Source organism: Syngnathoides biaculeatus, chromosome 20 (assembly GCF_019802595.1).
Source record: "Syngnathoides biaculeatus isolate LvHL_M chromosome 20, ASM1980259v1, whole genome shotgun sequence".
NCBI lineage: Eukaryota > Metazoa > Chordata > Actinopteri > Syngnathiformes > Syngnathidae > Syngnathoides > Syngnathoides biaculeatus.
Window position 1 is genome coordinate 5,235,321 of NC_084659.1, and position 21,066 is coordinate 5,256,386.

Consider the following 21,066-nt stretch of genomic DNA (forward strand, 5'->3'; position numbering starts at 1 on the left):
CGCTTCCGAGGCGTATTCGGCTGACGAGTACAAATAAAGTTTGGAACCTTCCGAGAAGTCGTTCTCCCATCCAGGTTTCACGTTCTCCACAGCGGGAGCACGTGAAACCAAACGAGGGCAATCGAAGGCCAAAGAAATTGCGGAGCTGACGGCAGATGGCGGCCATCTTGTTACCCAGCGACGAAACGTTTCCCACGTGAAGATAAATTTGACGTCAATCCGAAGTTGCCGTCACATCGACAGAAATCTCTTTGTTGCCCCACGCAGCTTCCCCAAAATGTTTACCTTCTTATTGGTGAGCACGTCTTGACTTTCAATGCCGTTGACTCCTCTCGCAAAGCACTTTCCCCCTCGCAGCGGGAATAAAAATAGGACGCACCGAGCAGCCGTTCGGAAGTGTTCTGACCGTAACAATTCAACGTTCGGCGATTTCCGGAGCAAAATACGGAAGTTCCGCCAAAACCTCTTCCGCCGGGAGCTTTTTGACACAAAAATAGATTTGCCGCTTTCAAGTCTTGATGCTGGATCGTAGGGACGGCAGCAAACATTTGGAGAGAAAAAAAAAAAAAAAAAATGCCCACTAATCCGCTTAAGGACTCCAAACTGCCCGTCCAAAGCTAATGCAAGGCGACGACAAGGCGCCCGTAAACTAGTTCACCAATCCGGAGCAGTACGCCGCGTTCAGAGACTTTCCGGATGAACAAGTAGCTTTGGAACTCGGAAAGAAACGAAAGCGAAGCAACGTACGTGTCAGCGGTTCCATTTATTGTTGTCCGATCAGAAGGCAGCAAAGCACAGGAAGCAGGCCCAGGAAATGATGGACTACTTCCTGTTCCCTTCAGCTCGCATTTTTCGTCAAGAACTCCTCATTCATTCGCATTTGGAATGGAAACGGATGCAAATTCTCGACTCATCTGCGTGCGCTCGCTCTTATTCTGGGAAGCCCTGAAAGGTGTCGTAAGGATCTGACAAAAACTATCGGCGACGATGCTGACCAGACACAAAGGCGAGCGGACGGACGCATGCGAGAGTGACGAGACCATCTGGTGGATGGCTCAAACTGTCTACAGGTGGCGGTTAGGGGGCCGCTTTCCAAACTCAAGTTCCAGACTTCCGAACCAGTTTCCATCCCGTTCTCAAGTCCAAACCAGTTCAGACCCACTTGTAAAGCCACTTTGGACTCTGTCCCTAATCAGTTCCCATTCACTTTTGAGGCAGCTGTTTCCAATTTGGAATCGGTTGTTGCTCTGGATCTAGTTTGGGTCCAGTTCCAAACTAGCTTGGGCCAATTGATATTGCCTTCTACCCAGTTGGTAATGCGTTCGGCTCCAGTTTTGAAACAAATTCCGATCCATTTCCCATCCGGGTAGCAAACGAGCACGATCACCTCTTCCGCGTTGACGACAGAAGCGGTCCAGTTCTGCCGCTGCAGTCCAATGCGTGCTCGTCGAGGTTCTGGGGTACATTTTAGTCGCGTCTCCTTTTTCCCCCTCCTTCAGATCTGAAGCCCGTTGGCTGCGGCAGACTAGGTGGGCGGGGTTTGCTTTCAAGGACCTTTTACTTGGATCACGTCAGGGAGACAAAATGCATGCTTTTATTATGAAGGGCTGCCAATCCCTTCTTAGCTTGACTAAGTTTGTGAGCACACTCCAAATAAATAATAATTTTCCCGTTGGCCACCAGCTGACCTGACCTTTTCTTGATTCCTGTTTTGCGGGGACAGAAAGTGAGAAGATTGAGAACGGTGGGCGACGCAGCCAATCACGTGTGGTTGGGGGGGGGGGGGGGGGGCTCCAAGACCTCCAGCGGGCACGCCAACGAAGGCCCAATCACTTCATGTCCACTTTTGTACCAGGTTGCGATTCAGTTTCAAATCAGTTTGACGTTATATACACACTTGGATCCTGTTTCAATCCATTGCCAAACAAGTTTGGCTTACTTTGTCATCCTTTCTTAACCAATTTGGATCAAGTTTCAATTAGAGCAGATCCAGTTCCAAAACCAGATCAATCCTGTTTGTCGTCAGCGTTAGTTCTAATCTGCATTTGACATTTGAAGTAGTTCCGTTCTGGGTCATATTCCAAAACCAATCGCCAGTTCTGACCATCTGTAATCCAGGTCTGAACTGATTTCATCCAGCTTGCAATATGTCGTTCAGGAAGTCGGAACCAGTCGGAATCCGGTTCCGTGCACTGGGAGGTTGGGAGCTGTCGGCTTAGCGGCGTGAGGGGCCGGGAGCCTCGCGCAACCATTCGTAGAAGTGCCGCCGGTGGAGGCGGTGCCAGCGGACGTTGCCCTCCACGACCTCCAGCGCCCGCACCAACGCGGGCCCCGCCTCCACGCCGTTGGATTGGATGAAGTCCTTCAGCTGCGGGGAAACGCCGGCGCGAAGGGTTAGCGAGTCGCGTGGACGGCGGCTAGGTCAGCTGCGCCGCGCCGCGGTTACCTCGGAGAGCTCCGCCTCCATGTTGAGGAACTCGGTCACGCCGTTGATCAGCCGGGAGTTCATGAAGAGCGCCTCGCCGTACCTGCGTCACCGAGACACGCACGTTAGACACGGCCACGGCGAGGTCGCGCGCGGCCCGGCCCGATCCGATCCGACCCGACCCCACCGCGCGTTGAGGACGTCCCACTTGTCGCGGAAGAACCTCCACGCCAGCTTCCTGCCTCGCGGGTTGCGGCCCACGTGAACCACGACGTCGACGGCGTCCTGCTCGGCCACCAGGTCGGACGTCAGCGACAGGTTGAGCAACCTGACCGACGCAAACGCAGAATCGTGTCAACCGCCGGCGGAACCGATCGCGTTCGGCACGCGCGCACCTGTTGAGCAGGAAGGCGTCGTCGGAGCACGTGAGCGCCTCCAGCAGGATCTTCTTCTCGGAGACGGCGTCGGACGAGTGGAACTTCATCCAGATGAACTCCCACACGTCCTCGTCCATCAGGCTCACGCCGGTGCAGTAAATCACGTCGCGGATGTTGGGCGGGATCCTGTGCGTGCAAAGCCGCCGCGTGGAGGACACGCGCACGCTTCTTGCGTTATTAACCGTCCAATCAGCGAAGGGAACTTTAAATGGAGACGTACGTACGCACGCACGCACGCACGCACAAAGAACTCCAACTATTCACGTGCAGGTACCTGTTCTTGTTGCTGGAGATCCAGTCGGAGATGTAGGCAACGGCCCGCCGGTGGCACTCTTTCTTTCCAAAGCTACAAGCTAACATGATTAGCTCGCGCTGCAGCTCCCTGACCACACCGGCAGAGTGCGCGTGAGCGTGCGCCTGCGTGCGTGCGTGTGTGTGTGTGTGTGTGTCATAGGTCACGGGTGTCAAACTCGAGGCCCGGGGGGACAGATCCAGCCTGCCGCGTGATTTGATGCGGCCCGCCGAGGCAAATCCCGTGTTTCAACTTCCATGACTTTTTGTTCAAATCGGCAGCCAATTCCACATCATATTACAAGCATTTTGGTGTTATTAAACAACAGAAGTCGTTTCTTTTTCCGACATTTCACGTGTAAATAACGGTGAGGCGGTTCAACATTTTTATGGTTTCACCGTCACAAAAATGAGTTGGACACCCCTGCCACAGGTGAATGTGCTTTACTCAGTCTGGTCGGACGCCCGCAGGCCGCCGCCGTCGCCGTTAGCCGCGTTGCTAGGCCAGCCCATCTGATGGTAGCGCGACGCCACTTGTTTCAGCACGTAGTCCTGCCACAAACACAGACCACAGAGACACAAAGTGGAGGCGACGGGCTGGCGCGCGAGCGACGGGCTTACGCTGAAGAGCGCGTAGTCGTCGGTGCGGTCCAGCAGCTTGTCGAGCTGGTAGAGCGCCCGGCTGGCGGCGTGCCACGGCAGGAAGGCCGTCTCCTCGGCCAGGTAGCCGATCAGCTGCAGCGGGACGCCCTGGGGGAGGTAACCCGCCCTGCGGGTCGCACGTCGCATTGTCAGACAGCCACTAGGGGGCGCGGCTGAGCCCCCCGCGTCTTACGTCCTCCTTTGATGAGGATATTGGCTGTTTTGTTTTGGGGTTAGTTGGAAGTTTGGTTCTGTTTTTCATTTTTGTGCCTGCGTTGTCTTCACTGTGTGTCCACGATAAAGACGTCAAAGAGAAAGTTGACGCCACGTCTGTGGGCCCCCTCCGGGCCAGTCGCTTCGGGGGCCGCTTAACTTCCCTCCCTCCCTCCCTCCCTCCCGCTTCCATCGTGCGCACGGTTTCCATTCCCATCAGGCACCTGGCCCGACACGCGCGATCATAATCGACCTTAACGGTTGCCACGGCAACCGACGCGCGTCGCGATTGTGCAACGACGAGCTTGTTAGCGCGCACTTGATTGTGCGGCCGTTAGCAAGGCTCGGTGGACCACAGATTGTGCGCGCGCGTGTGTATATCCTTGCATTTTCTGAGCTGCTTATCCTCACGAGGTATCCCAACTATCTTTGGGAAGGAGGCGGGCGGGGTGCACCCAGAACTGGTCGCCAGACAAACGCAGGGCACATAGAAACAAACAACCATTGGCGTAGAGGATCCAATGAATACGTTTTTGGGAAGCGGGAGGAAACCGGAGCGCCCGGAGAAAAGCCACACGCGTCCACGCCGCGAGTGCGCGCTCACCTGGCAAGGTTGAAGGCGTCATCAATGAGTCCCGCACGGTTGCCGACGGAGATGACCTGCGTGACGAGGTCACACAGTCACGCGACGTCCCAAGGTCACAGACGCCACGCGGCGGTACCTGAGGGTCGGCGCGCAGCTGCCGAATCAGCAAGTTCCAGTTTTGGAGGTCGTAGTTGACGCGGAAGTATCCCGTCTGGTTGACGTTGCCGAGCAACCAGGTCCCGTCGTCCATCTCGCCCACCCGGTGAGTTTCTGGGACGCAAGTCGAGATCCAATCAAACGCTCAAAGACTTTCTGTCTGCGGACATTTGCGACATCCAATCCGCATGTGACCAAAAGCCAGCAAACTGTTTTGTTGACTTCCTGCGCACGCCACGGGAGGAAGCGCGACTACAATTTCATGACAACATCAACAAAAAAAAAAAAATATATATATATATATATATATATATATATATATATATATATATATAAAGTCTGGCTGGAATCTTTGGACAAATATTATGTATTATTTCCGGTCTTGTACAAATGCGATCACGTGTTTGTAGGAAAGTACCGGTCTTGTTGTGGATCCAGATGAGCGTCTCGGAGCACACCCGGGACCCGTTTCCCATGGCAACCGTCAAGGGCACCTGCCACCGTAAACTACCGACACACATACATCAAGGCGAGATGTCACGTCAACCTTCCAGTTCGGATTCGATCCTAAACACGTTCACACAAAGTGGACGTTCCGGCGCGCGTCAGTCACAACGTCAACACGAGATGAAGTATCGATTGGAGCCCCTCGCGTTTTCGTCTCTTTCTGCAACTTCATCACGTGACAGGCACTGCAACACGTCGCGACATGACAGAAAAAGTCACAGTGGCTTTTTAGACGCGCATCTCGGCGGGAGGCTGCGGAGCATTCGGTGCAGGACCACCAAACTTTCCCACCGATAAAGAGTGAGCTCTGTACACCCGACCTCAGCCGCGATGCAGTTTTATTCCTGCACCATCAACACTTGATTCTTTTCAAGTCCAAGGATGATGACTACTCGGGGCAATTCCAGCATTTGCATCCGAATCCGGCGCAAAAGTGCGAGATGGACGACTTGAAAAAAGGCCGAAGCAAAGGAGCGCAGGCGTGAATAAAAGATGCCAATCAAATATGAATGACGGCAACGCGAGACCGCTGGAAGACGCCCCCCGAGGCGGCACGTTGAAGCCCAGCTGACCGCACGACGCGTCGCCAGCCGACGGAACGCGACCTCGGGGCGCTCTCGTCCGATCGGTCGACTCACCTGCTGTTGCCCCTCCCGCCCTGGCCGTACAGGAAGCGCTCCTGGCTGACCGTGACGTAACGCGTAGCCGGGCGCTCCGATCGGCTCTTGCTGACGGTGACGACGGGGTAGCCCATTTGTAGCGTCCACCCGTCCATCACGGCGCCGACGTCGACGTCCCGCCCCTCTGACCGCATGGCCTGCCCACAACACCCAAGTCAAAATCAAATCCGGCGTCTCGGACATTGACCAGCTCGTCGTCCGACGTCCGGTCGGCGGAAGTGCCCGAGTTAAAGTCAAGTCTGCGAGCGTGGGGAAAACTCCGGCGGTCGTGTTGCCCACGGCGACAAGATGCCCCATCTCATCCGGTCCGCACCGAGAAGCTCGGTCGGAGCCGCTTCGCTAAATGAAGGCGAGCGCCGCTCGGCCTCGTACCTCAGACAGTTTCCTCCACAGGTCGTCGCGCGCCGCGTTGCCGTACATGTGGCTCAGCAGATAAGCCTGCGCGCAAAAGAAATACCAGCAAGAACCCCGCAGGGAAAACAACCGCGAGATGTGACCGCAAACGACAAACGTTGGAGCCGTCGCGAAGCGGGAAAAACAGCCGCAGCGATACATTCACGCAAAAAACGTCAACCGAGATCCCAGACCCGCTTCCCCTTCAAACCCTTACTTACGTTGAGTCCTTTCCGGAAGACTCTCTGTCCCATCACGTTGGCCAGCATCCGAATCAGCGCCGCCCCCTGCGCGACACACAAACCCGCACATTCAGAACACACCGACCCAAATTGTCCGTCCGTCCGCCCGTTTTGACGTCCCAAGAGACGTAAACCTCGGGCAAAAGCGACGTACATTGGAGACAAACAAGTGACAACCCTAACATGTGACCTGATCGCCTTAGAAAAAGGAGTCCCACAGGGTTCGATGTTAGGACCCCTTTGACATGTTCGGGGCAAAATAATACATCAAATGACAAGACGAGAAAATTGCTTGTGCGTACTTTTTTGTAGGCGATCCAGTCGAAAACGCGATGAATGTCGGCGGCGTCCCGCACCTCCTGCGAGATGGCGTGAGAGGAGCTCAGGCCGTCCAGCAGCATCACCTCGTGGAGGACGTCCGTCAGGAATCGTTGCTTCTCCTGCAAAGGCCCAAAGTCCGCCCGTCACAACCAAGTCCTCACGACAAGCGCATTTTTTTTTTTTTTTTTTTTTTGGGTCTTTTGTCTGTGTCCACTTCCTTCCTTCCTTCCTTCCTTCCTTCCTTCCTTCCCCTTTGAGGACGAAGCCGCTGATCTTTAAGGAGCGAGCGCCGTCCATCTCCGGCAAATCAGGCTAAATCCTGGGGTCGCGCGGCCTCGCCTAATTAGCGCTTACGGGAGCAATTTCCTTCCAATGAATGTCGCACTTAATCGGCCGCTTTGCTACTATTTGACTTTTGGAGGCCTTTTGCTGCTGATTAACTTCGTGAAGGGCAACTTTTCACATTAAAAGCTCCAGATGGGATTCAACTAATTCAAGCCGTGCTGAGATTTACTCACCCCACGGTGATGATGTCAAAGGGAAACGTTTTCATGCTGCGCTTGAATTTTTTTATGCGACAATTCCAAAATCGGTATTTCTTTACCGTCCTGTCGCTCGAGTCCAATTGACAGGCTGAGACTAATGCCTGGACGCGGCCTCCCAGAACACGTGTGGCCATTAGTTGGAATTAGCCGTCGTTAGCCGTACGCCGTGTTTGGATGAGAGCGCTTGATGGCAAAGAACGCTAATTAGCCCGGACGCTAATTGAGCAGCGAGGAGAGCGCGGCAGATGGCTCGTCACGTGCGCTCGCATCCGCAGATGGAGGGAGCAGACTATTTCCCGGAGCGGCGGCAAAATAACTGTCGGTCATCCTCTTTGACCTTCACAAACGCGGAGCGGCAGCTATTCCTTCTTTTGATATGATTGATTTAGTTCAAAGGAAATGAAAAACATCCCGCCGCCACCAACTCGCGCTCGTTTCTTTGCGTTGGAAGGACAAAGCAAAGGAGATTTTTTTTTTTTTTCTATCGTGTCGACACAAAATAACTCAATGTGCAATCCGTGATTTAAAAAAAAAAAAAAAAAAGGCATTTAAAAATAACAAAAAAATGAACAGAAAAAAGTAAAAGACAGGCAAGAATGCAAGAAATATCATTTCTAAGTGGACGTGGACTTGAAATCCTTCCCGCTTGGGGCGGATGTCGCTCCTTCCCCTTGTCGGCCGCATAAGCGGCGAACGCCGCAGCTCCGGCATTTCTGCGCCCCGGCGTTGGCGCGAGACGCCCGACTGCGTTTCGAGTCGGCGACCGTTTTCTTTCGCGTATTCGGGAGCCAAAGCGCAAAGTGATTCTAAAAGTGACTTTAGAATTGGTGGAAATTTGTTCAGCTCAGAACCCGAATAATTATGAGGACTCTGCTCAGAAGACCATTACAATAGTCAATTTGCTATGAGACTATGAGCCTTGCTGTAGACTCGGCTTGTCCCATTAGGACTAAGTGCTAAAAAACCGGCCAACACAGACTTTGCATGAGCTATGAAAAAGTCAAGACGGCGACCTCGGTGGTGGTTTCAAAAGCTGAAGCATTTTTCCTGAAAATATCAAATCAGGTACGCTGGCGTTTTCCACCGGGGGGGGCTGCATTTGCATCAATTTCAATGCCGGGAGATTTGTTTGAGATCCAACGTTCGGAGATGGCGACATTCTTTTCAGTTCTAGTCTGTTCGGGTCATTTTATGGCATTTCTTTTGGCCGCCACGCTTGCTTCCTGCCTGCATGCGTGCGAGGACGTTAATTGATTTTTGTCCAATCAGGTTTCAGGCACTTGGCGTTGCCACGCGAGCGTAAGTGCGACCTCCACCACGGGATGCGAGTTTTCCCTCTTAGGATTTCAAATGCGCGCGGGACCGGATCAGCATTTTTCCGTCCTCTGATTGGTTGGTCACAGCAAGTGTTTGACTGCAAGTCAACGTCCGCACCGTCGTCAGCGTCGTCTGGACCGTCTCGACGCGTACGACGCAGAACGGCGGCTTTCGGGAAGGGAGCCCACTCACCATGTTCCACTTGGGGAAGAGGAAGTCGGTGCCGACGTACTCGAAGTAGTGAGCGAAGCCTTCCTTCAACCACACGTCCTCCCACCACACCGGCGTCACCAGGTCGCCGAACCACTGAAAAGGACGCGCGTTACTCAGCACGTGAGGCACGTCGCGCGGAGACAATGACGACGAGGCGCTCGACACGACGTGACAAAGCGGCCAACGCTTGCTAAACATCCTGCCATTTGTTGCAGGCAACACGTCATGTGACATTACGGCGCCCTACACATCAGCTGAGACCGACTTCACATCCTGTTCCGGGAAACGTAACCTTCGCCATCATCTCAAAAATGGACGTTATCCGATGACAATTGACACGCCGGGCGGTTCGCCATCTTGTCACGGTTCACCTTCCAAATTACGTGTGAACTCACTTGAGCTCGTCAAAAACAACAAAAACAAGTTTGAGGACGGCGAGACGGCTCTGGCCTCACCCTTGAGCAAAACAAATGTGGTGGGTGGGCGCAACCTGACAACACACCGATTTGAATGAATTACGCAGGCGAGTGCAGGAAGATGAAAGGAGGAAGGTGGAGGCGGCGCCACCCTCCTCCTCCTCCTCCTCTCCAGCAACAAAAGACATTTTGATGAAGGCGCTGGCGGCCGCCCACGTTAATATTGATGCCGCCAACACGTAACGAGGAGCGCTTGGCAAACAGCGGGCGCAACTCACACAGCAAAGCCACGACGACGACGACGACGACAACAACAAACCTCAAATATGGCAAAATGCGTCAGAAAAGGTTTGGGTGGGGATCCGTCAAGGCAAAGGTAAGTCTGGCTACAAAATTAACATCATGCAACGATTCATTTGCTTGAAGGAACGACTGGTATGTCGCGCTCTACGCACTCCACACCTACAGGGGGCAGCACAGCACGAGAGTAGCAGGAATATCGCCTCGGAGTCCAGGCCATTTGGTTTTAGCCGGAATTTGTGGAACCGATCAATCGCGAAAACCAAGATTTCGGCATTTTTTTGGATTCTCTCCTCAGGGAGTCCGTGAAAAGTCACCTATTTGCCGGTTTTGTGCTCATGGTGCCTTCTGGAAGGTGAATTGAAGAGCTCCGTTCGCCAGAAGCCATCTCGAAATCGGAGAAAACAACGTTGATTGCCTGCAATTGAGCGGGCTCACCTGGTGGCAGATCTCGTGGACGACCACCATGGTCAGCTCCATCCGGTAGGACGCCGACGACACTCGGGCGTCCAGCAGGACCTTCTGTTCCACGAAGACGCTCAGGCCCCAGTTCTCCATGGCGGCGTACGGGTGCTTGGGCACCGCCAGCAAGTCTGAAGGCCGCAACAGACACGTCATCTTTTTAAGAGTCAACTATCAGACGGTGAGAACGAGGACGGGGAGCAAGAGAACGCCTCGTCTTCTTCATTAGACAGCAGCGAGTCGTCCGTTGGTCGCTGCCGTCGAGCGACAAAAAACAAACAGGCGAGTGCAAGGTCGCGTGGCAACAGACGTGCAAAAGCAGCGGCCAATCGCCAGACGCTATTCGCTCTTCGCCTTAACGGAGTTAGCTCGATTGAGGCGAAGATGCAAATGAGCTTTAATTTGGAATATGCAATTGAGACATTAATAGAAATAACACATTGAAAGCGAAGCCGGCGCGCCAACCAGAGATGGAGTGCGGCTGCTGGGTCGGGGGTGGGGGGGGGGGGGGGGGGCTTCACCTGAATTGCGCCCGAGGCCCCACCGAAGATGTCCTGATGCTTTAAATAGTGCGCACCCCCCCCCCCCCCGCTCAACTGCTGATTTTCTTCCTCCTCACATTTGGGACGTCATCCGGGTCACGTCTGACCTCCTTTCATCAGGCCTCGTCACCCCCCCCCCCCCCCCCGTTCTCATCACGGCCGGACGCCGATGCTCGTTCCTCTTGACGCACGACCACGCAAACACAAACAACCACACACGCGTACTTACACATGCAAGCACACATTCGGGACGAACACGCGCACTCGGTGAGAGTCACACAACCGCACACGACCACATGCACGATCCAAAGGCACGCAATTTTTGGATTGACACGTGCGGACGCGACTTTCCTTGCGGTGCGCACAACGATTCGAGTTGTCGTGCGTGCAAATGGTCGATTACGGCGCTCATGCGGGCGGGTGGCGCAGGACCCTCAGGAGCTCGTCGCGCACACGCCGGCCGGAGGCTCCGAAGCGGTCGCGTCTCGGCGCGTGACTCAAGAAAGTCCGTTAAGAGGGTCGCAATTAGTCCTCATCTCGTCAAGCGCTGACACCGAGCTCCCGGCGTGCATCGCGTGGCGGCGCTCATTAGCTCGTAGCGCGTAGCGAGCGGACGGACCGCACTCAGCACTTTGCTTTTATTTCGTCTTCCTTCAGCTCAGCTTTTTTTTTTTTGGTCTCCGTCGTGGGCGCTGATGACTTCCTGCTTTTTTTCCCAGCTCACAAACATCTGCCGTTCCCGTGACGACTGTCCAGACGCACACAAGCAAACAAAGTTAGCGCGGACGTGGACGCGTTGCCCCCCCCCCCCCCCCAAATAGGAAAGCTGCAGCGCTAACCAAATCGGATCCGATCAAGTGTGAGCAGAAAAGCTCTTTGAGAGCTTCTGGACTGGCGAAGCTGACATGAATAATAAGAACCAGCCGGACGTCACACAAGGAAGCGCTTTTGACGCGTCCTAATTTCGTCGGCGCACACGCTCTCATTTGGCCGCTTAACGAGCCGAAAAGTTACGGAACTTTGCCGGGTCGTCGCAAAGGGTGAGGGAGACGTTTCCGTGGTAACAGCCGCCCGCGGGACGGCGGCGGTTCCTTCAGTAACGGCGACACCCGTCTCCGTTGCCACGGTAACCGCTCCCAAGTCGGCGATTTCCGCAATCTCGCGACGGGTATCGCGACGACCGCCGCGGGCAGCAGAGATGCGTCGGGATGGTCTCTACGGTAACCGTCACACGTCACCACGACGGTTCATCGGTCACCCGATGGCAGAATTCGGGACATTCGGCGGGCTCGCGTCACGCCGGGTCGCTTCCGAGAAAAGGTCAACTTTGCCGGGCGAGGCTCGAAATATTCGGGAGAGCAGCGCAAGCGAGGCGCTTGTGTAACTTCTCCCAAAGTCGAGCGGACTCGTTGCCATTTGAGAGCAGCATGCGGACAGCTGACTGGCCTCAAGCTCTCGCAGGAGCGTGCGCGCTTCGCTCCAGTCCATCTGTTGTCAGACAAAGACGGCAAAAGCCGGCGTGCGCGAGCCCCGAGGCGGATCCCAGATGGAGGCCCGACTCCGCGGAACGCATCAGTCCACACGCGCAGCAGGGACCATCACCTGAGCCTCAACGTCGGCGCTCAGGCGCAATCGCTCCCGCTGCCGTTTTCTTCCTCTAACGCTGGAAACTTTTCAAATTGCCCCCGCAACGTCCGCCGCACCAAAGCGGCGCATCTCCGCGGGCGTCCGGGGCGGGGAAATGCCGGAAGTCACGCGATCCGTGGATCCGCGCCGCGAGTCGTGCGACCGTCACCCGAGTGGCGAGCACCACGAGCGAGTGGGGGTGGGGGGCGTACACCTGACCGGACCTTCGCGCAAATGTGCAGTACATTTCTAAAAAGAGAAAAAGACTTTGAAACGGCAAAAACGAGCCAACGGATGGCCTGTCAAACTCGCACTGCTGAACTTTGGCCCACTTGGGCCACGACTAGCTCAGAAGCCCCCAGCAGCTCTTAAATTGTGGGAAAAAAAAAAATAAAAAAATAACCATTTCCTTTTCACGTGACCGCGATAAAAACGGCCAGCTTTATTTTGAGGACTTTTTTATTAGAGCCTCGGCGGCACTCGGGGGACCGGCGCCGCCCGAATGACGGCAGATGGCGCCCGGCGGCCGGGGACCTCCGGGGCCCAATTCGGACGCGTCGGCGAACATCTGCGAGCCGTCAAAACGCGGATGAGACGAAACTCGGCTAACGACAGACCCGCGTGGCCCCGATGTTCCGTTTCGGGCGCCACGACGGGATTGAAAAGGCATTTCCAGATTTGACAAAAATGAAAGAATGTTGTCAAGTGCGCTCAAAAAAAGATCACGATGCAGCTGTCGCAACTGAAACGCCCGCAAATGAATGAAAAACAATTGCTGGATATGACGCGCGTGTCAGTCACAAATGCGTGAAGAGACGGGAAGGAAGTCAAGTGCGCTTACCCAGTTTGGGCAGCGAGTACTGGACCTGGAAGAAGTCCTGGTAGAAGCCCAGAAGCCTTTTGGTGATGTGAAGCGAGTAGTCGCCGGCACCGCTGGCGATGGCGTCGGGCCGCGCAAATAAACGGATCTGTGGGTGGGGCCAAACAAAACAAAACAAATCTACGAATAGAAGCAATGAAAAACAGCAACCGCACACGTCTCTCGAGCGAGAGGCGCTTTTACGCCTTGGACCGGTCGCCACTTGATGTCAGCTTTTCATCCAAATTCGTACTTTGTGCTCACAATGGCTGACGCAAAGCGTTTGATGGCATCAAATCTTGTCGTCAACGGAAGCAGGACTGTCGTCAACGGCAACAACGCATACGCACGTCCACGTCCCTTTGTTTGTTATCGACGTTCCGCTCGAGGGCGCACGCGGTCGAAACCCTTGGGAGAGAAATTGATCCGATCACACGAGCCCTCAGATTCAAACGTGCACGACAATGGCTGGAATCCATCTTTTGTCACCGTGACAACCGCGGGACAAATGACTTTCTCAAAATGGGATCATCCGATAACCTCGGAATCTTTTCCCTTCCATTTGGCAAAAAATTACGCAAAAATGGCGAATCTTCACTCGGCGTACCTGCCAAATCAGGTTGGAGGGCGGGATGACGTCACCTGACCCCACTGTAACGTCGCAGGCGGTCAAAACAAGGACGGGCGCACGAAAGTTAGCAAGCGGCGAATTTGAGCTCCCAAAGCAAACGGCTGCTCAGTTTCCCGAAACGCGCTAGCAAGAGTTCCGCATCGTGCTTGACTTTGGCCGTGAAAAACTCGAGGTCGCGATCCGAGTCAAAAGTCAAAGATGGAGGCGTGCGCGGGATCTCGGTGCTCTGGCGTGACGCCGTCGCCGTGGCGATGCCAAGGACGCTCCGGCCGGCGTGGCGACCAGGAGAGGAGTCACCGCGAGCGGACGCGCAAAGGTCACCGAGCGTCACGCGAAGGCTAGCGATAGCGTCAAAGTCACGCACGCACGTTCAGATGAGGTCGCCGCCGCGGGGAACATTTGGCGTTGGCGCGGGCACACCGGTGCGCGTTGCTTCCTTGAGAAGGACGTGCGGACTTGAACAAGTCAGATTTGGATTTCTGACCTTTTCGTGAGGGCGTCAAAAGATGGACGCCGATCACAGAAGTCGAGGCCGTCGTCCAACGGAATCGCATCTGCGTGGCAAAAGAAGCCAAAGCGGCACAAAAGCGGCCCTGCGGAGCGTCGGCAACGCGGCGCAGCTGGCGCCGCGTTGCCGTGCGCTAACGCGGCGCAGCTGCGTGCGGGCCGGCCAAAGAAGGAAGTGACCCGTTTTCCACTTCCTGGAGGAGGAATTTGATGACATCGTCTCTCCAGATTGTCAAAGCGTAGCTGACGCGTTCGCACGGGACGTGGCGAGATACGACCGGACGGATGACGCGACACCGCCGGAACCGGTGCGGTCCGACAGAACAACAAACAGGGAGACGACGGGATCGCGGGCAGACACGGGACATCAGAATCGGGGGAGGAGGGGCGGGGCCATTCCGCCCCGCAAAAGGCGAGCGGGCCCCCGGCGCCACTTACCGCCACGCCGCCGTCGCTGCGCGTTTCTCTGGACGTGAAGTTGCACACGGCCCAGGCCAGGTAGTACGTGGACATGCGAGGCGTGCGGGCGAAGCGGCGGGTGATCCAGCCGTCGCCGTCGGCGACGCTCTCCGTCGGCATGTTGGCCAGAGACGTGTACTGCGGGTCGTGGCGCAGGCTCAGCGAGAAGGTGGCCTTGTACGCCGGCTCGTCGAAGCACGGGAAGGCCTTGCGGGCGTGCGTCGGGCTGAACTGGGTCACCGCCAGGTAGCTGTAGGGCGAGGGGCCACAACGGCATCAGCGACATTTTGCAGGATCACTTCAAAATCATCTGCTTTTTTTTTTTGACATTTGTGTTTGCAGCGTCATCTGGAAAAAAAAAAAAAAAAAAATCAAACGCTGTTTTATCCTGGACCGCTTGAAGCATTATTTGAGGAGTTACACTTGGTCTGCAGGATAATTGCAAAAATAATTGATGGCTGGATGATGAAGAGGTTTTTATTTTTTTTTTTTTTCTACAAAATAATGAGTCACATGCATGGGATTATGATCCCCTTCCCCCCCACTGTATGGGATTACTTGAGGCACATTTCTAACATGTCAATCATGTTTTCATTTTTTGGGGGGATTGCACAATTTCATTTGTGAAACTGTGTTGTTTATTTCATGAGTTCAAAGAGGAATAATTTCCCAAATCAGATGCCTGCAGGATTAAGTCACGATTCATGTTTTTATTCAACATTCTTAAATGAGTCCAACATTTTTCCAAATGTCACAAGTCACACCTTAAGGGGGGGGAAAAAAAAAATAAAAAAAAAATCTCTGATCGATCCGGTTTTTGTTTGGAGGATTGGAGTCACGTGCTGATTGGAGGATGATGAGAGGACTTTTTTTTTTTTAAACAGGTTCGTATGCAGAGTCAAATTGTTTGCAGTATAATCTGCTGATGTATTTATTTCCTTTAATTGGCCAAGATCCAACAGGAAGTACTCGTGCACACGGCCACCCAAGATCATGACTCGGCGGTTTTGCTCACCCCGTTGAATTACAAAGCAAGCGGACGGACGAAGGCGCCGAGTCATGACTCTGGGCGCAAAAACGCGCACAAAAAAAGGAAAGAAAAACTCAGCATGGCGGCATCCTGCCAACCCTTCAGACGAACGTGCGCGGCGACGTCATGCTAACATTTTGGGCCGGGCGTCGCCTTTGAAACGCGTGACGAGCGTGTTCGGGCACGACTGATGTGTAAAAGCGGGTGGCGAAGGAGGGAACGCAAATGTCAAAGGTCACGCGCAGTCTGCCGTTCAGCACACACACACACACGTCCATCCATTTTTTTCTGTTGCGCTTATCCTCACAAGGCTCGCAGGAGCATCAGAGCGTATCCCGGCTAACTTCGGGCAGGAGGCGTGGCCCCGCTCGTCAGCCAATCGCAGGGCACGCAGAAACAAACACCCATTAGCCATTTTGGAAGCGCGCGTGTTTCAGGGACGGGAGGAGGAAAGCCGAAGGCGAGGGGCTGGGATTCGAACCCCGGTACTCGGGACTCCGCCACACTATCCGATAAATACGCGGTGGCTAAAAAAGGAGGAACTGCCACTCGATAAAGGGACTTGTTTGGGGAAGGAATGAAATGAGGCAAAGGAAAACAGAAGAAAGGAAGGAAGGAAGAGGGGAGGGAGGGAGGGAGGGAGGAAGGAAGGAAGAAGGATGCATGACATGAGGGAGGGAAGGAAGGAAGGGAGGGAGGGAGGGAGGAAGGAGGAATGACATGAGGGAGGGAAGGAAGGAAGGAGGGAGGGAGGGAGGGAGGAGAAGGATGCATGAATGAGGGGGAGGGAAGGAAGGAAGGAAGGGAGGGAGGGAGGGAGGGAGGGAGGAAGGATGCATGACATGAGGGAGGGAAGGAAGGAAGGAAGGAGGGAGGGAGGGAGGGAGGGAGGAAGGAGCATGACATGAGGGGGGAAGGAGGAAGGAGGAAGGAAGGAAGGAAGGAGGGAGGGAGGGAGGGAGGGAGGGGGGAGGGAGGGAGGGAAGGAAGGAAGGAAGGAAGGAAGGGAGGAAGATGCTTTTGTGGGATGTCGCAGGTGACAAGCAAGAAAAACGTTTTTTGCAGCACGCACCAACGCGAAGTCGGAGCTTTTTCCGGGGGGGTCGTTTGAGGGCGCGAATTGCGTCCCGGCGTTCACGTACCGCCTCTCCCCGTCCAGCGTGTACGAGCTCCTGAAGAAGCCCAGCAGCTCGTCCTGGATGGCGGCGTGGAAGGAGACGTTGACGCGATACGTCCGGGAAGCTTTGAGCTCTCGGTGCAGGACGGCCACCAGCATCTGATTGGCCGGGAACAGGAAGCGGCGCTGGACGCGGACGGCTCCGCCCCCCGGCCCGTCGGCCGTCACCGACACGCTCGACACCTGCGGTGGAAAAAGGGCAAATGGACGTCGCGGATCAGAACTTCTGGCCGGGTTCTCGGTGTCCTGGTTTTCACGGTCGGCAACCTGAACCCGGGACGGCAAACCTCTCCCAAGACTCAAATCTCCTCTGCGGACCACAACGTGACCAGGAGACAAGGTCGCGCGGTCTCGATCCTTCTCTCGACACCGGAATCTCTCGTTCTCTGTCTGGACTTGCTTTCCCGAGACCAGGACCTTCGCACATGAACTCGGACCTTCTGTCGGCGCTCCTTCCTTCCTTCACATCTCAAGTCTGCTCTTGGAACGATAACCTCTCGGGACTCAAACCTCTCTTGAAGATGGGAACATCCATTGGGACAACGACCTTCTCTGGGTCCTCAAGCCCTTTCTTGGAACGACAACCTCTCAGGACCGGAACACTTTCTGGGGACGAGTCAAAGCTCACCTCCAGACGGGAACCCTGACTTCAACTAGAACCGTCTCAGAATTAGGATTCCCTTGGGACTCGTGCCTTCGCTGGGGACGCTCATCTTTTTAAGATCAGAATCCTGTTGACGACCACCGCCGGCGCCTTGTCGTCCGAGGGGCCCGGCGGGAAGCGTCTGCCGCGTTAGCCTAACGTGAGCCCGGCCGCAGGCGCGCAAACATCAACGGCGAGCTAATGAACCTTAAACACTAAATGAGGCGCAACAAGCAAACGACCAAAATAAACCTGCGCACGCACGGAAGCGGGCGGGCCTGCGCTAACGCAATGGCCGCCGCTCGTCGAGAGTCAACCGTGTGACCAAAAAGGAAGCCATCTCGCGGCACTCGAAGCGCAAGGCGTCCAACGGGAAAGTCGGGCAGGAAACCCGGGTCACGTCCACGGGCCTCGGAGGCGCTCGGGTGTCAAGTGTGGCGCGTGCGTACCTGGAGCGCGTGCGCGTGGAGCACGACGAATCTGGTGGCGTTGACGCACTCCACCTGGATGCTGACATCGCCGGCGAAGGTGAAGTTGTCCATGCCGACATCCACGCGGAGGTCGTAGTGCCGCGGCCGGAGCGAGCCCGGCAGCCGGCTCTCCCGCCACGGCCGCGCCGCCGCCGCCTCCTCCTCCTCCGCCCGCTGGCGTCCGCGACGGCCCGGCCCCCTCGTCGCCGCCGCCGCCGCGCCCTCCTCGGGGCCCGCGCACTCCTCGAAGCGGACCCCCAGCGCCACGGCCGCCGCGGTCACCGCGATGAGCGTCGGGACGGCCAGCGCCAAGGCCAGGACCAGACTCCTGCGGACGCCGGCCGCGCGCTCGCCGCCCGCCCGCGGCCGCCCGCCGGGCACGGCCGCCGCCCACCGCTCGCGCCCGTCGCGCATGACGCCCCCGCGCCCGACGTCAACTTTGAACTCTGCCGCGATCGGAGGGGGCTCGATCACATTGGAGCCGATCGCAAACGCCCTCAGAGCAGGAACGGCAGGAAGACTTGTGAGCAAGCGTCGAGTCTTTCGAAGTGGTTAAGCGCCAACCGACACGGGTACGCAAACGAGCCTCCAAAACGCACGAGAACCGGCGGCGCACCGACAAATCAGACCTTGACACGTGATCCTCATTACGGAGAAACTCTGGCACGAAAGGAAGAAGGTCGGTTACGCAACTGCTGGAGCGTGGCGAGAATCCCCCCAAAACGCTTCTGTCCAGCCCCGACGCGCACCGTCCGCTAATTGACGATCGCGAAGTCCGCGGGAAGCGGCTGAGCTTCTTTGCTTTTCCGATGGCTTGCTTCCACTCGAGTCCTGTTCCAGGGTCATTGAAAAAGAAAACGAGACAAATCGAGCGTCACGCAGGAAGCTTCGCTCGGAACCGACGAGTCCTTCCCGTACGCCACAAAGTCGAAGGATCCCACGTGCGGCGTGACGTGGCCGCGCGGACTGACGGACGGCCGCCTTCTGTCAGAGCGCCGAGCTGCTGCGAGACGAGAAGGAAGAGGAGGCGGCGCGGCGCGTGCGCGCTGAGCCCGCCCCGCGCGCGCGAGCGAGCATGATTGATGTGGACTTGCTCCAAAGCATTTTCATTTGGAGCTTTTCAACGCTCAGCTAAAGGAAACGCGGGAGCGACGTCACACTGAAGCGCACCTGTTTAGTCGCGTTACGGGGGGGGGCGTCCGATCGGAACTCACCGAGGAAGTCGTGAGCCCCGGGAACGAAGCGACTCACACGCAAACGGCTTCCGACAACTCGGCTGACTCGTGGCGGGCTTGCAACGCTGCCAAAGCGGAAACCGCCAAAAGTCTTCCTCGGGGATGCGGACGGCGTCCGACGCCGGCGAAATGCGGCGATGCACCTGGGCCCGCTCCCGGGGGGGCCACGCTTGCGCTTTTCGTCCATGGGCGCGTGCACGACTTTCTGCGTCTGAGTCGGCGCGTTGGTGTGAGCCAATGACAAAGAGGGACTCTCTTTGTGATGAAGTGTGCGCCAAAGAGTGGGCCAGTACGCCTGTGGCAAAGGGGAATGTTTCCATTGCTTCTCCAATGGACCTTTCCGACCTGTCAATCGCCGCATTGTCATTTGCCCGGCAGCTCCATCCTCAGGCTCTCCAAACCGCCAAAGTCTCCAAAACATCCAACTTTGGCCGTCCCTCCCTCTAATGAGCTCATCGCTAACCCGATCCAACCTGTTCGCACCAAGCATTTTGCAATTTCATGGAATTCTCATCAGTGCAGGAGAACAACTTGCACTTTGTTCGCGAGTCACTGACCTGCTGAACGAAGTGCCGAAGAGTCGGGTTAGGCCGGAATCCCCTTGGACCGTGTTGTTCGCAGATGAGGTTGTCATCTGCGGTGAAAGCAGGCGACAGGCGGAGGAACAGTTACAAAGATGGAGGAGACAAATGAAGATTAGCCAAAGTCAAACAGAATATGTGGCTGAATGGAGGGCGAGTGAAGCACCGGGGAGAAGAGATGGCGAGGGTGGATGACTTCAAATACAACAGTACAGAGCAATAATGAGGGTGCTGAGGAAGTGAAGAAACGGGTCCAAGCGGGGTGGAAGAGTTGGCGAAAGGTGTCTGGTGTTCTATGTGACAGAAGAGGCTGGGCAAAATTGACAAAACAGCGCTCAGGCCGGCCACGACGGACGGATTACAGACGGTGGCCCTGGAGAGACGACAGGAAGCACAACTGGAAGTAGCACAAGTGAAGATGTTGAAGTTCTCGCATGTTGGACTTTTGCGCGGGAAATTGCTTCTTCTTCTTTGTTTTGCTCGATAAAAAGCTCAAGCGGCGTGATTAGCAGCTAGCGCTCCACTAAGGTCTCCTTCATTTTCATCCGAGCTTTTCCACGAGCCCGACGGCGCTAGGTTAGGCTAAGCTAGAGGTGTTGACGTGAGTGTACCGGAAGCAGTCAATGACAACAACAAACAATGAGCCAGTACGTTCAGTTTGTGTGCGAGCATGAAATCATCTGAATTGGTGCGTGTGCGAGTACGCCGGCCTCGCCAAAGCTCATGAGCTCAAAAGCTAAGCTCAACGGCGACTCCAAGCTGGAGTGGCTGCCAGATAACCGCTCAACGCGGCTTCGAAACAATCCTTCTGCTGCATCACAACAAAACAAACGAGAGAGAAAAAAAAAAAAAAGGAGACCAAATCACCGCGACTGGTGGTGCCGGCCGGATCCGAAAGAGCGAGGCCGGCGAAGCTTTCGCTCTGCACCTCACAAAGTCAACGGCTCCCACGGTACCCGCAATGCATCGGCCGCCCGCCTCATTGTGACTCCGAACAGACCCGAAAACCCCCACGGCCGCTGTTACTATGGCAACCGGGGTGACGGTGAGAAACACGAGCACGCTATTGGACGCACGCGTGTGTCGCCATGACAACAACCAAAAGTCTTTGCAAACATGGCGACGCGGCGCGCTCGTGGGAGGTGCGGCACACGCGCAAA

The 21,066-nt window shown here is 55.8% G+C and overlaps 1 protein-coding gene across 1 annotated transcript; it reads right to left on the reverse strand.

Annotated features, from left to right (window-relative positions):
- Positions 1-744: 744 nt before the first annotated feature.
- On the reverse strand, positions 745-18,504 carry LOC133493950 (thyrotropin-releasing hormone-degrading ectoenzyme-like). The gene is made up of 19 exons (XM_061807955.1): positions 18,070-18,504; positions 16,943-17,160; positions 14,750-15,020; positions 13,156-13,282; positions 10,123-10,277; positions 8,948-9,061; positions 6,875-7,012; positions 6,552-6,617; positions 6,310-6,375; positions 5,896-6,074; positions 5,169-5,257; positions 4,731-4,864; positions 4,613-4,668; positions 3,602-3,922; positions 3,137-3,244; positions 2,821-2,988; positions 2,613-2,753; positions 2,447-2,528; positions 745-2,368 (listed from the first exon to the last, which is right to left on the reverse strand). The coding sequence occupies exons 1-19, from the start codon at positions 18,502-18,504 to the stop codon at positions 2,216-2,218; spliced, it is 3,021 nt and encodes a 1,006-aa protein (XP_061663939.1). The 3' UTR covers positions 745-2,215.
- Between the last annotated feature and the right edge of the window lie 2,562 nt (positions 18,505-21,066).